Source organism: Atractosteus spatula, chromosome 2 (assembly GCF_055471065.1).
Source record: "Atractosteus spatula isolate fAtrSpa1 chromosome 2, fAtrSpa1.hap1, whole genome shotgun sequence".
NCBI lineage: Eukaryota > Metazoa > Chordata > Actinopteri > Semionotiformes > Lepisosteidae > Atractosteus > Atractosteus spatula.
Window position 1 is genome coordinate 2856880 of NC_142707.1, and position 13212 is coordinate 2870091.

The 13212-nt window shown below is 55.6% G+C and overlaps 1 protein-coding gene across 1 annotated transcript; it reads left to right on the forward strand.

Annotated features, from left to right (window-relative positions):
- The first annotated feature begins 2019 nt into the window (after window positions 1-2019).
- gnl3l (G protein nucleolar 3 like) lies at window positions 2020-13212 on the forward strand. The gene is made up of 15 exons (XM_088932229.1): window positions 2020-2801; window positions 2908-2951; window positions 4071-4184; window positions 4669-4785; window positions 5846-5929; window positions 6241-6376; window positions 6795-6898; window positions 7804-7948; window positions 8549-8636; window positions 9262-9439; window positions 9950-10092; window positions 10655-10791; window positions 11221-11387; window positions 11735-11918; window positions 12987-13212. The coding sequence occupies exons 1-15, from the start codon at window positions 2789-2791 to the stop codon at window positions 13052-13054; spliced, it is 1722 nt and encodes a 573-aa protein (XP_088788355.1). The 5' UTR covers window positions 2020-2788; the 3' UTR covers window positions 13055-13212.

Below are 13212 nucleotides of genomic sequence, written 5' to 3' on the forward strand. Positions count from 1 at the left end.
GCACCTCACTACCCGACACCCTACAGCCCAGCACCTCACTACCCAACACCCTACAGCCCAGCACCTAACTACAGAACACCCTACACCCTACATAGTGAGGTGTTTGGCACCTCACTACCAAACACCCTACAGCCCAGCACCTCACTACCCAACACCCTACAGCCCAGCACCTCACTACCCAACACCCTACAGCCCAGCACCTAACTACAGAACACCCTACAGTCCAGCACCTCACTACCCAACACCCTACAGCCCGGCACCTCACTACCCGACACCCTACAGCCCAACGCCTCACTACCCAACACCCTACAGCCCAACGCCTCACTACAGAACACCCTACAGCCCAGCGCCTCACTACAGAACACCCTACAGCCCAGCACCTCACTACCCAACACCCTACAGCCCAACGCCTCACTACCCAACACCCTACAGCCCAGCACCTCACTACCCAACACCCTACAGCCCAGCACTTAACTACAGAACACCCTACAGCCCGGCACCTCACTACCCAACACCCTACAGCCCAGCACCTCACTACAGAACACCCTACAGCCCAGCACCTCACTACCCAACACCCTACAGCCCAGCACCTAACTACAGAACACCCTACAGCCCAGCACCTAACTACAGAACACCCTACAGCCCAACGCCTCACTACCCAACACCCTACAGCCCAACGCCTCACTACCCGACACCCTACAGCCCAGCACCTCACTACAGAACACCCTACAGCCCAGCACCTCACTACCCAACACCCTACAGCCCAGCACCTCACTACAGAACACCCTACAGCCCAGCACCTCACTACCCGACACCCTACAGCCCAGCGCCTCACTACAGAACACCCTACAGCCCAGCACCTCACTACCCAACACCCTACAGCCCAACGCCTCACTACCCAACACCCTACAGCCCAGCGCCTCACTACCCAACACCCTACAGCCCAGCGCCTCACTACAGAACACCCTACAGCCCAGCACCTCACTACCCAACACCCTACAGTCCAGCGCCTCACTACAGAACACCCTACAGCCCAGCACCTCACTACCCAACACCCTACAGCCCAACGCCTCACTACCCAACACCCTACAGCCCAACGCCTCACTACCCAACACCCTACAGCCCAGCACCTCACTACAGAACACCCTACAGCCCAGCGCCTCACTACAGAACACCCTACAGCCCAACGCCTCACTACCCGACACCCTACAGCCCAGCGCCTCACTACCCAACACCCTTCAGCCCAGCGCCTCACTACCCAACACCCTACAGCCCAGCACCTAACTACAGAACACCCTACAGCCCAGCACCTCACTACCCAACACCCTACTGCCCAACGCCTCACTACCCAACACCCTACAGCCCAGCACCTCACTACCCAACACCCTTCTGCCCAGCGCCTCACTACCCAACACCCTACAGCCCAGCACCTCACTACAGAACACCCTACAGCCCAGCACCTCACTACAGAACAACCCCCAGGCCAGCTCCTAACTATCCATCATACCCTATAACCCAACACCTGTATACTCAACCCTCCATAACCCAACACCCAGTGTCCCAGCTAGATTTCATTCTGGGCTTCGGCAATCTGGTTTCCCTAAAGTTTCCCCTTAATTAATTCACCCGCTATGTCAATAGGGATTCGGTTCAGTGGTGGCTTTAGAAGGTCTCCTCATATCTGTGTAGCTATTTGGGATCTTTCAGGATGAAAAGCACTACCTAAAGGAAGGAACTCTTATCCCAAAGACAGATCAGTACAGATATCAATGACTGAGTGCTCTCATGTGGAGCAATCATCTGACTCGCCTGCCAGTGAACCTTACGTTAGCTTTGCTGGCAGGGAAACAACATTGGCACATGGCCGCCAGAGGGCGCTCTTCCGTTTGGCAAGGCCAGAATTCCGGTACTGTGCTACACTGCAGAGAGAGAAGTTTTGGTGCATTAATCTGCACGCTCGTTGCGGCACTGCGTGTGACAAGGGGAGTGTTGTACTGCGTAGAGGAACGTCCTTGCTATGATAATGGACTGAAATGTGTGCCATATGCTCACACACAACTATATCTAGTGGCATATTTTGATTTACGCATGCTTTTAGAAAACTGAAGTTGAGGGGTTTGGGGTTCAGTCGCAATGTTTTAAAGCGACACGGTGGGCAAAGGGAGCAGCATTGCTGCCTCGCAGTACGGGGGGCCTTGTGCTCAGTGCCTGGGGTGCTGTCTGTGTGGAGTCTGCATGTTCTCTCCGTGTTCGCGAGGAATTTCCACCCACAGTCCAAAAGACACGCTGCTAGATTACTCGCCTTCCGGGAAAACGGGTCCCCGTGTTGGGGTCTGTGTGTGTGTGTCCCTGATGGACTCTCCAGGATGTACCCTGTTTTGCGCCCGTTGCTTGCTGGGATCGGCTCCGGCTCGGCCGTGTCCCTGAACGGGCGGATGAATTTGTGAGCGTTCATATAAATCCACCCAAGACCTCACCGCCTCAGTGCACGGCAGTTTAATTCAACTCGCATCGATACGCAGTAATTCACAAACCACATTTTTCGTTGCACACTCAAAGAGGAAAATAATAAATTTAATTCCACTGCGTTTAGGAAGCGCTGCAAAACTCGTGTTCCTCTCATCTTTCTTTTCCAATTCGCAGGCTGCTCAGCTAATCGCACACGACTCTCCTCTGCGCCTGTCCGCTTGTCACGCGACACCCAAGCGTTTTTACGACAGTCCATGCGAGGTCGACCTTAACGGTGGCTTTACGGCAGCTCGATTGCCCAGCCAGGCTAGACGAAAGCATGTCGAAAGCGAGTGAGTTTGCGGGCAGATTGTTGTAGAAACCTAAATGACTGCTGTGATTACATTTGGTTTTTTTTCTTTAATGACGAGTTATTAATATTTTGTTTTGTTGTTGTAGAACAGAAACGAGCGAAGAGACTCGGTTTTACTGGGCGGAAAAAGGTAAGCGTGTTAACTATTTTCTAAACCATATGGGTAGCCCGTCTCTGCGTGAGGAGTCGCGTGGGATTATGGGCCTTGTAGTTTTTCGGGGGGGTTTAAATGTTGCGAATTAGGTCGGCGAACTACATCCCCCCGAAGCCCCACGTTTCGCCGGTCTGTGTGTTCTGTCTCATGTCTCATGTCTCATTATTTTCTGCTACTACTGTAAACAATTTAACCAGCTTTTTTTTAGCATAACCGATCAATACATTGTTGTCAAAACAGTAATAACTAGCAAGACGTTTACAACACTGGAGGGTTATTTTAGGGACTCGGGAGCCGGGGTATTTCTCTCAGTGCAGGAAAAAGTGCTTGTCTGCTTTTCCCCGCTGGCAGTGGGAGCACAGCCTGTCCAATACGACCCGGATACATTGTTCGAAACTTTTACGCAAACAAAACGAACTTGTTCGGCGAAACCCCTCTCACACTTGAGTCCGCTTGTGTAGTTCAACGCTTGTGCAACTGCAGTCTTCGTGACGATCGTTTCCAAAGTGTACACGCCTATCCTTAAATTAATATTGATGCGCAATATAGAATTCTGTGTAATTGATAGACGTAATAAGAGAAAAGCCAGTGTCAAAGGACTGCACATTTAACACTGTACCAGAATATGTTCTTCCCAAACACATGCATCTGTTTACCTGCAGGCAAACGCTATCGAGTCTCTCTTTTCTGCTGTCTCACTTGCATATAAGCAAGTGCAACTTCATGTATATATCATGTGTGTATAGATGGACGATGTGTAGGGGCTTTAAAAACCTGCACGTTAGAGTAGGCTGTAAGATCAAGATTCATGTGCACGTGACAGTTCACCGACTCAGCCTAGTGAGTAGCAGGAAAAAACTCCTTTAAGGTGACAGAGTTCAGGCTGGGCTGGGGTGGGGGAGCAGTACTGATATCAGGGTCCTGGAGGGTCCCTCTCGTGCCATGAGCAAGGTCAAATTAGTGCTGTTATTTGGTCATTTCGGGGTTCAGTTGTGTAGCAGAGGTGAGCAGGAATCCCAGAACCAGGGTGGGGGAACCCCTATCCAGGGACACAGGAGGCCGCTGCTCCTCTGACGCTCTTCTGTCCGCCTGCAGGGCGGTGATGGGGAGCAGACCAAGACGCAGGGAGGGAGGAAGGACCCAGGGGTGCCCAACGTGCGGCACGTCAAGGAGCATGCTCGGAGAGAGGCGGAGCTGAGGAAGAAGAGGGTGAGAGAGGGAGTCGGGCTCCCCCCACGCACCACACGGCGCAGTCCGTTTCTGATCTTACTGGGAGCCGCAGGCTGGCGTGTGCAGCACCTTGCAAAAGTGCTCCCCCCCCCCCACTGATGTCCCACTTGGTTGCTTTGCAGATGACATATTGAATGTGAAATGTTTTAATCAGGGGGGGCAGCTTTAGCATTGCAGCCTCTCAACATGGGGGGGGGGGGGGGGGGGGCTGGGTTCAATTCCTGGGGCAGTTGTCTGTGTGGAGCTTGCATGTTCTCCCCGGATCAGCGAGTGTGTTTCCTCCCACAGTCCCAAGACAGACTGGTGGGTTTAACTGGCTTCTGGGGAGAGTGGCCCAGGTGTGAGTGAGTGTGCGTGTTTGTGTTGGTCTGCCCCGTGAGGGACTGGCTCCCCCTGGTGTGATGGTGTGAGGGCGTCAGTGAGAGGGGGTGATAACTCCGTCCTGTCTTGACTGGCCCCGCAGCTGGAAGAGCTCCAGGAGAAGCAGAAGGCGTCCCGGGACAGGGAGCTCATGAAGCGCCGCAGCCTGGACAGTTTCCAGCGGGACGCGCAGCTCCGGCAGAGGGATTTTGAGCAGAAGGTAATGGGACACGGTTCCCGGCGCGGCAGCTCCCCGGGTTCTCCGCAGGAAGGCTCCTGGCTTCGGCATTCCACGTGGCTGTTTTTTAAAGAGCATTTTCACACGCGGTTTCAGCACTGAACCTAAACCGTCTTCCTGATCATTAACGAGAAAGAGGAGCTCCCTCCTCATTTCCCTCCGGGGGCCGGCGACTGTGTCCCCAGTGCTGACCCTCCAGAGTCTACGCTCCTGGGGTCACGGTCAATGCGATCACGTCCTGCAGATCTCCTGCTCAGGAGTTTGTGATCCATGTGCCCCGGGACATCCATCGGGAGAACCTTATCCCTTCTGCCTTCCCACAAATTCACAAAGTCATTATAAAATGACGGTCTTTTTTCGTGCAGGGTGCACTGAAGTTTGATTGAGTCGATGTGAAGCAGGTAAATTCGTCACACTGATTAATATTCATCAACGGGGCTCTGCTGAGGAGTCCCAGGTACTTGGTACCGTCCAGTCGGAGTTCTGTAGCCACTAGACACTGCAGGCTTCACACTGGGATCTTTCTCCTATTATGGTGACGCGTCTTGTCAGTCTCCTGGGTCTTCTCTGGTTAGAATTGACTGATGCAGCTCTCTGAGGTTTTTTGAACAGTTATTAATCTCCATGTGCGTTGGTGTTCTGAAAGCACGTGTGCACAGAGTGAGACGTTTCTTATGCTGTTTGTAAGAACCTCAAGCCTGTGAAATCTTGTGTCCAACCCCAGGGCAGAACTAAGGAGACAGGCTTGGTGAAATTGACACAGAGGACCAGCTGGCCCAGGAAAGGCAGGGACTGTTCTAGGAGAATTGAAACAGTGGTGCTCCTACCTCGCTATGCACTTAATGCAATTTTTCTATCAGTCTTTACCCATTCTTTTTGACTTTCTGTCCATAAGCTTAGGCACCTTAGTCTGTCTCCCGTCAACATCTCAATCTTTCTGTTAATGAATGCTTTAAATGATCATAATGAAGGCATCTGGCAAATTCTACTGTTCTGTCTGCTGTCCACCCATGTCTCTCATTATATTTATTTTCTGGCCCAGGAAACAGAGATCAGGAATTTGGAAAAACACGCCAACTTTGAAAACGAAAACTCCAGAAAGGCATACTACAGAGAATTTAAAAAGGTGTGTATTTTTATAAAAGTGTATTAGGTGCAGCTCTGGTCAGTTTTGTCATAGGAGTGGGACGTGTGGTGTTTGTTTGACTTGTACCCTGTACAGTGATTGGCTACCAAAGATAAGTCTGTGTTGTGTTATGATTGGCTGGGTGCCACGTGAATCCACCAATCGTTGAGGTTTCCAGTGTCAGTTCTGTGTTACGATTGGCTGGGTGCCGAGTGTCTCCGCCCATCACTCTAGTTGCCAGTCAGTGAGTGATGCGTTGTGAACAGATGCTGACCCAGCCCCACGTGATCACAGGCTGTGTTCTGCCCCAGGTGATCGACGCGGCAGATGTCATTTTGGAGGTGCTGGACGCCCGAGACCCCCTGGGCTGCCGCTGCCCCCAGGTGGAGCAGGCGGTGGTGCAGAGTGGAACAAATAAGAAGATCGTCCTGGTGCTCAACAAGATCGGTATGCTGGGGTTGTTATTCCCTTGCTGGGAAGCTCAGTGACAAGGAGGACCCATTATGTTTTGTAAACTCACCTTGTTCAAAATAAAAGCTGAAGGACGGTTAGTAAAAGAGGGAGAGTACTGAAGTAATCATGTTTTCTCTGTTTATACTTTACCCAGAGGGTTGTGGGTGAAAGGAACAAGCTACCGTAGATTCAGAATTATTGTAATAACCTCTGTGTGTTTTTACTTGTCTATACCAGTGCATAAAGTTATGTATAAAATAAACTTTTAACAAAAGAGTTCTCATGCATCTTGGAGAATTTGGGCCTTATTTTTTTAACCTGTCTCCTGCATTCCTCCACTCTCAACTGTTTTTTTTTCTCCCATCCCCCTCCTCCAATCTTCCTCTCTTCCCACTTCTCCCTCCCTCCTCAGACCTGGTCTCCAAAGACATTGTGGAGAAGTGGATCAAGTATCTGAGGAACGAGTTCCCCACTGTGGCCTTCAAATCCTCCACACAGCAGCAGAGCAGGAACCTGGTAAGAGCAGACCTGACCGACACGCCCCCGTGGACTGAGCCTGTCCCCTGGCTCATGACTGACACGCCCCCCTGGACTGAGCCTGTCCCCTGGCTCATGACTGACACGCCCCCCTGGACTGAGCCTGTCCCCTGGCTCATGACTGACACGCCCCCCTGGACTGAGCCTGTCCCCTGGCTCATGACTGACACGCCCCCCTGGACTGAGCCTGTCCCCTGGCTCACGACTGACACGCCTCCCGTACTGATCCCGCCCACTGGCTCATGACTGACACGCCTCCCGTACTGATCCCGCCCCCGGCTCATGACTGACATGCCCCCCCTGGACTGATCCCACCCACTGGCTCATGACTGACACGCCCCCCTGGACTGATCCTGTCCCCTGGCTCATGACTGACACGCCCCCCTGGACTGAGCCTGTCCCCTGGCTCATGACTGACACGCCCCCCTGGACTGAGCCTGTCCCCTGGCTCATGACTGACACGCCCCCGGTATTGATCCCGCCCACCGGCTCATGACTGACACGCCCCCCTGGACTGAGCCTGTCCCCTGGCTCATGACTGACACGCCCCCGGTATTGATCCCGCCCACCGGCTCATGACTGACACGCCCCCCTGGACTGAGCCTGTCCCCTGGCTCATGACTGACACGCCCCCCTGTACTGATCCCGCCCACTGGCTCATGACTGACACGCCCCCCCTGGACTGATCCCGCCCTTGGCTCATGACTGACACGCCTCCCGTACTGATCCCGCCCACTGGCTCATGACTGACACGCCCCCGGTACTGATCCCACCCCCCAGCTCATGACTGACACGCCCCCCCGGACTGATCCCGCATCCTGGGTCATGACACCCCTTTGCAGGCCTGCAAATTGAAAACGTGTTTGTTTATTTGTGAAATGCAGAAGCGCAGTCGTGTGCCAGTGGCCCAGGCCACCGCAGAGCTCCTGAGCAGCAGCGCGTGCGTCGGCGCCGACTGCCTGATGAAGCTGCTGGGAAACTACTGCCGCAACCTGGACATCAAGACGGCCATCACGGTGGGCGTGGTGGGTGAGTGATGCCCCGGGAGCTCGAGCCCTTCGCTTCGACACGCCGACACCTTCCCCAGAGGCCGGGTCGGGCGGAGAATCGCTCCTCAGCGCACGATGACCAGTTACTGCCTCCTGTCCCAAGAAAAAACAATCCAGCTTGTGTTACTGGCAGGTCCTTCATCACCAGTAGAACACGGTCACTGAGCCCTGTTCAATATTCCAGATTTATTTCAGTCATTTAGAATGGAAACTGCGGTAATACACTCCGGAGCTGAGGTCAGTAGCAGAAGACAGGTGACCGGTCCGAGTGGTCAGCAGGGCAGGACAGCAAGCAGCCCAGTTCCCAGGGGAGTCTGGGTGTCCTGTGGCTTGTAGTCCATCTCCTCTCCCGCTCGGATTCCTGGCCCGATTGCTGGTCTGTCAGGGGTCGAGTGTCACCTGTCCTCAGGGATGGCTGGGAGTCGGTACAGTGGCTCCCTGCAGTCCGTGGTTTCCTGCAGTTAAATACCTGGTGTGGGGGGGGGGGGGTGGGAGAACACACCGCACAAACGCGTCGGGCGGGGAGCGCGCCCCACGGGCTCTGGGCTGAAGCAGCTCCTCTCCCCTCTCGCGCCCCCAGGTTTCCCCAACGTCGGGAAGAGCAGTCTGATCAACAGTCTGAAACGGGCTCGAGCGTGCAGCGTTGGGGCCACGCCCGGAGTCACCAGGTAAGGCTGCGCTCCGCTGGCGGCTCGGCTCGGCCCGGCGGTATCTGCGCTCGCACCGCGGGCGGCCGGCTCTGATGTCCGCCGGCCGCAGCTGCAGCTCTGGGTTTATTGACCTTCTCCCCTGCGCTGAAGTGGCAGCAAGACTGTTTGTACTGTTTGAAACCCAAGGAGCGGCATGGAGGCGCAGTGGTCTGTGAGGCAGCAGCGCCGGGGCCCTGGGTTCAGTCTCGGACCCGGGCTGCTGTCCGTGTGGAGTCTGCATGTTCTCCCCGTGTTTGCGTGGGTTTCCTCTCAGGTGCTCCTGTTTCCTCCCCCAGTCCAGAGACATACTGGGAGGTTAAGTGGCTTCTGGGAAGTTGGCCCAGGTGTGTGAGTGTGTGCATGTCTGTGTGTCCTGCAGTGGACAAGCGTCCTGTCCAGGGCGTGCCCTGCCTTGTGCCCGTTGCTTGCTGGGATAGGCTCTGGCTCCCCTGCCACCCTGAATTGGAAGAAGAAGTTGGAAAATGGAGGCATGGATTGACGATTTTAGCCTTCGGCAGTACAATCGGGACGACCGTAAATGTTGCGAAACAGGACCGCGCTGCTATGCGGTTTCTGTCCTGATCCGTGTTCCGTGCGGGAGCAGGTGCCTGCAGGAGGTGCACCTGGACAAGCACATCAAGCTGCTGGACTGCCCGGGCATCGTCATGGCAACCTCGCTGACGGACGCCGCGATGGTCCTGCGGAACTGCGTGAAGATCGAGCAGCTGGTCGACCCCGTCGCGCCCGTGGAGGCCATCCTGAGGCGCTGCAACAAGCAGCAGGTGAGAGCCGGTCGCGTCGCGGGTGCTGCTTGTGCTGGGATCCTTCAGGCCCAGCACCCACCTCCTCCTTCCCGAAGGGGAAAGTTCAGTGCTGGCAGGAGGAAACGCATGTGAACACGGATAACACGCATACTCCACACAGACAGGCGCGTCACATGGTTGTAGTACGTGACGCTGCACTGTTAAAATGCAGACAGCGCAGTTAGGAGGCACCACACTGTCTTGTCAAGATATCCGCGACAGACGGCACTTTTCATCCCAGCTTTCCAGCATTGGAAGTGGAGTCATAACACATTCTGTGTGCAGAGGGACAGAGCAGTGCTGGTCACCCAGACCATTAGAAAATGGATGCAGCTGTTTGTTTTTGTGTTGAGTTTCGTCTGCTCTTTGACTTCCTCATTCCTGACCTTGTGCCTCGGCTGTGGTGTACCGATGTTGAGGGTGCAGGAGTGGAGTGGAGTGAGGGGCTCTCTCAAGCAGGCTCCCTTTCCTCCCTTCCTGTGCCCCCAGATCATGCAGCACTACGGCATTCCCGACTTCCGCAGCACGCTGGAGTTCCTGGCCCTGCTGGCTCGCAGGCAGGGCAAGCTGAGGAAGGGGGGGCTGCCCGACCACGACAAGGCGGCCAAGAGCGTCCTCCTGGACTGGACAGGGTGAGGCGGCAGGACACTCACTGGGGTTTAACTGCGACTCAACTCAGCGGGGAGGGGTCTGCGCCTGGCACGCCCTCGGTGGGGAGGGGTCTGCGCCTGGCACGCCCTCGGTGGGGAGGGGTCTGCGCCTGGCACGCCCTCGGTGGGGAGGGGTCTGCGCCTGGCACGCCCACAGCAAGCATTTTCCCTTCCGCAGAGTTGTGGTTGGTCACATTTCAGAAAACACACCTGGATGAGGGTAGTACTGATACAGGAATGCAGCCCTGGTCCTGTAGGAACACTATGTCTCTTGTCTCTCTCCCAGCATCCTACAGGGGAGGGGGGTACTGTATATCAGACATGTGCACAGTGAGAATGTTACCCATTACAAATCCCATCTGACCTTTCTAAAGGCGGAAGTACATTTGCGGATCTGCCCTGTATTGAACGGTGAAACCGGTGAGCCTGTGACTGAGACCCCAGCTGGAGCAATAACCAGCAGCAGCTCTGTGTCCCAGCTACGCCGGTGCTTAGTGCAGCACAGTACGGCGCCTTGTTCAGTCGTGACTCTGCCGTCTCTCAGGGGCAGGATCAGCTACTTCACCCACCCGCCCGAGACCCACACGCTGCCCACGCACGTCAGCGCGGAGATCGTGGCCGAGATGGGCAAGGCGTTCGACTGGGAGGAGCTGGAGAGGGGCAACCAGGAGGCGCTGGCTGGTAAGGCGGCGCTCTTGCAACAAAGGTCACTTCCTGTGTGATCAAAGCGAGCGCAATACAAAACGACAACGAAAAAAAACGTTTTCCCGGCAGATGGAGGAAAATGAGGTCAGCACAGTGGCCAGGGGGTTCATCCTCGGGTTCCTGGGACGAATTCCTAGACCGGGGTCCCGTCAGTGTGGAGTTTGCATGTTGTCCGTGTGAGTGTTCTCCAGCTGCTCTAGTTTCCTCTCGGCTTCACACGCTGGCGGGATTGATTAGCGTGTGCCAGTGTGTGTGCACGGGCTGTAGTCCCGGCCTGGACCCTGTGCTCCTGGCCAGTCTCTGCGGGCCTCCCCAGTGAGATGCAGCTTTCTGAGGACGGCAGGAGAGAAGTCGAGCAGAGCTCACATGCGCCTGTCTGGTTCCCTTCGGCTTCTCCTTTTCCAGAGGTGACCGGCCCCGCCGAGCACGCTGGTTTCTGCATCGCGACCTCTGGCATGACCCCGGGGGAGCAGGGGGAGCCCCCGGCTGAGCAGGACATGGACGACGCGTCGCGGGAAGAGGCCGACCCCGAGGAGAGGGCCGAGTCCATGGAGGACGACCAGGATGCGGAGGTGGGGTGGTGCTTCAGCGCACGTTTTTTGGGGGATTTAGGCCGTGGGTGGGTGAGAACTGTGACGTGCGCACTAGCGCCCCCTGTCTCTACTCATGTGCACGGCGGGGCGCGTACTGGGCAGCCTCGGCGACGGCAGGGCCTGCTCCACCAGTCCTGAGACCCCGCTGGTGTGCCGGTTCAGAGGCCTGTTAGCAGGAATAGGAGCGTGTGTGTCGCATTTCTCTCCATCGTTAGTGTTTGTTAATGAATCACACACTTTTAGCGTGGTGTCGCGGCTGGAGGCGCACAGGTGCGGCCTGGCGTTCCCGCGGTCTGGGACTGTCGCTCTCCCCTCCTCTCGCGCAGTTTGGGCCGATGACGGTGCAGCTGGCTCGGGCGCGCTCGAGGTCGGGCGGAGCCGGGGCTGCCGGGCGCGTCGAAGTGCCGCGGGCGCCCCGCCTGTCGGACATCCTGGACATCGACCCCCTGCAGCAGGGCCAGGCGCTGCTGGCAGCCGGCAAGAAGAGGAAGAAGCGGCAGAAGAGGGCAGGTACGCAGTCTCGAACCTGGGACCCCGCCTCGCGCGGTCACTTCGCGGCCTCCCGGTCAGCAAGGAGTGGGACCGGTCAGCTCTGGGCAAGGGCACAGGTCACATGAGCATGGCCACACAGCCCTAATTCGATGTCCAGCAGGTCTTAGCTGTTGGCAACAGCTGTGCCCAGCTGTGTACCGGCACACCAAAACTACCCTTGACCTGAGAAGAGTGTTCAAATGAGATTTAACCATCCATCCATTTTCCAACTGCTTTATCCAGTACTGAATCGTGTGGAGCCGGAGCCTATCTCGGCAAGCAGATAGCACAAGGCAGGTTACACCCTGGATGGGACGCCAGTCCATCGCTGGACACACACAGACAGACACTCGTGCCAGGGCCAAATTTTCCCAGAATCCAGTTAACCCAGCAGTATGTCTTTAGACAGTGGGAGCAGATCGGAGCACCCAGAGGAGATCCACACGAGCACAGGGAGAACACACAGACAGCACCCCAGGAATGAATCCAACAGCCCCAACACTATGAGGCAGCAGCTCTAAACCACTGAACTCTATCCACTACCGCCCAGTATTAAATCAGATCAGTTGCATCCCTCTCCGCACACGTGGCCTGGTAACAGTTTGAAGAGACTTAAGAAAATGGCTGTATGGTGGACTTGACATGTTAGAGATGGGATCCCCTCGTGTGTGGTCTGTGCACGTGCCTCTAGGGACTATAGTCAGACGGTGCACTCACTGTGCCCCCCTGCCAGCTGACGGCAGCTATGACGCTCTGCACGCCAGAGCAGGAAAGGGAATGGGCATGGCCGTGCATCATGGGATACTGCAGTTTCAGGCTTTAAGAGCTCCAGGATCTTACGATCTGCATTCCAGCTGAGCTCTCTAACTACCCCCTTGAGCTAATTAATTGGGCCAATTGAACAGCTCGTTGCATTCACAGAATAAAAGGACCCGGAAATCCTGCTGGGCTACAGTGGTTGTGCAGCTGTGGCTCAGTGTGATCAACTCTGGCAAATATCCGTTTGTGATCAGTTCCCGTTTTTTTTTCCTCTCCCCAATCCCTCAGATAAAATCGCAACCAAGCTCTCGGACACCCTGACAGCCGCGATGAATTTCGGACTCTCCGACAGCTGAGAAACTCCGTTTGCTCTGGAGCCGAAGAAGGAGATTTGTACAAAACAGGGTGTACAGAGGAGAAACCATGCTTGTGTGTCGGCAGACTCTCTTGGCCTCACACCATCAGCGCTGCATGGTTGATGAGTGTACATTGCAAATAAATCCATATTTATCCT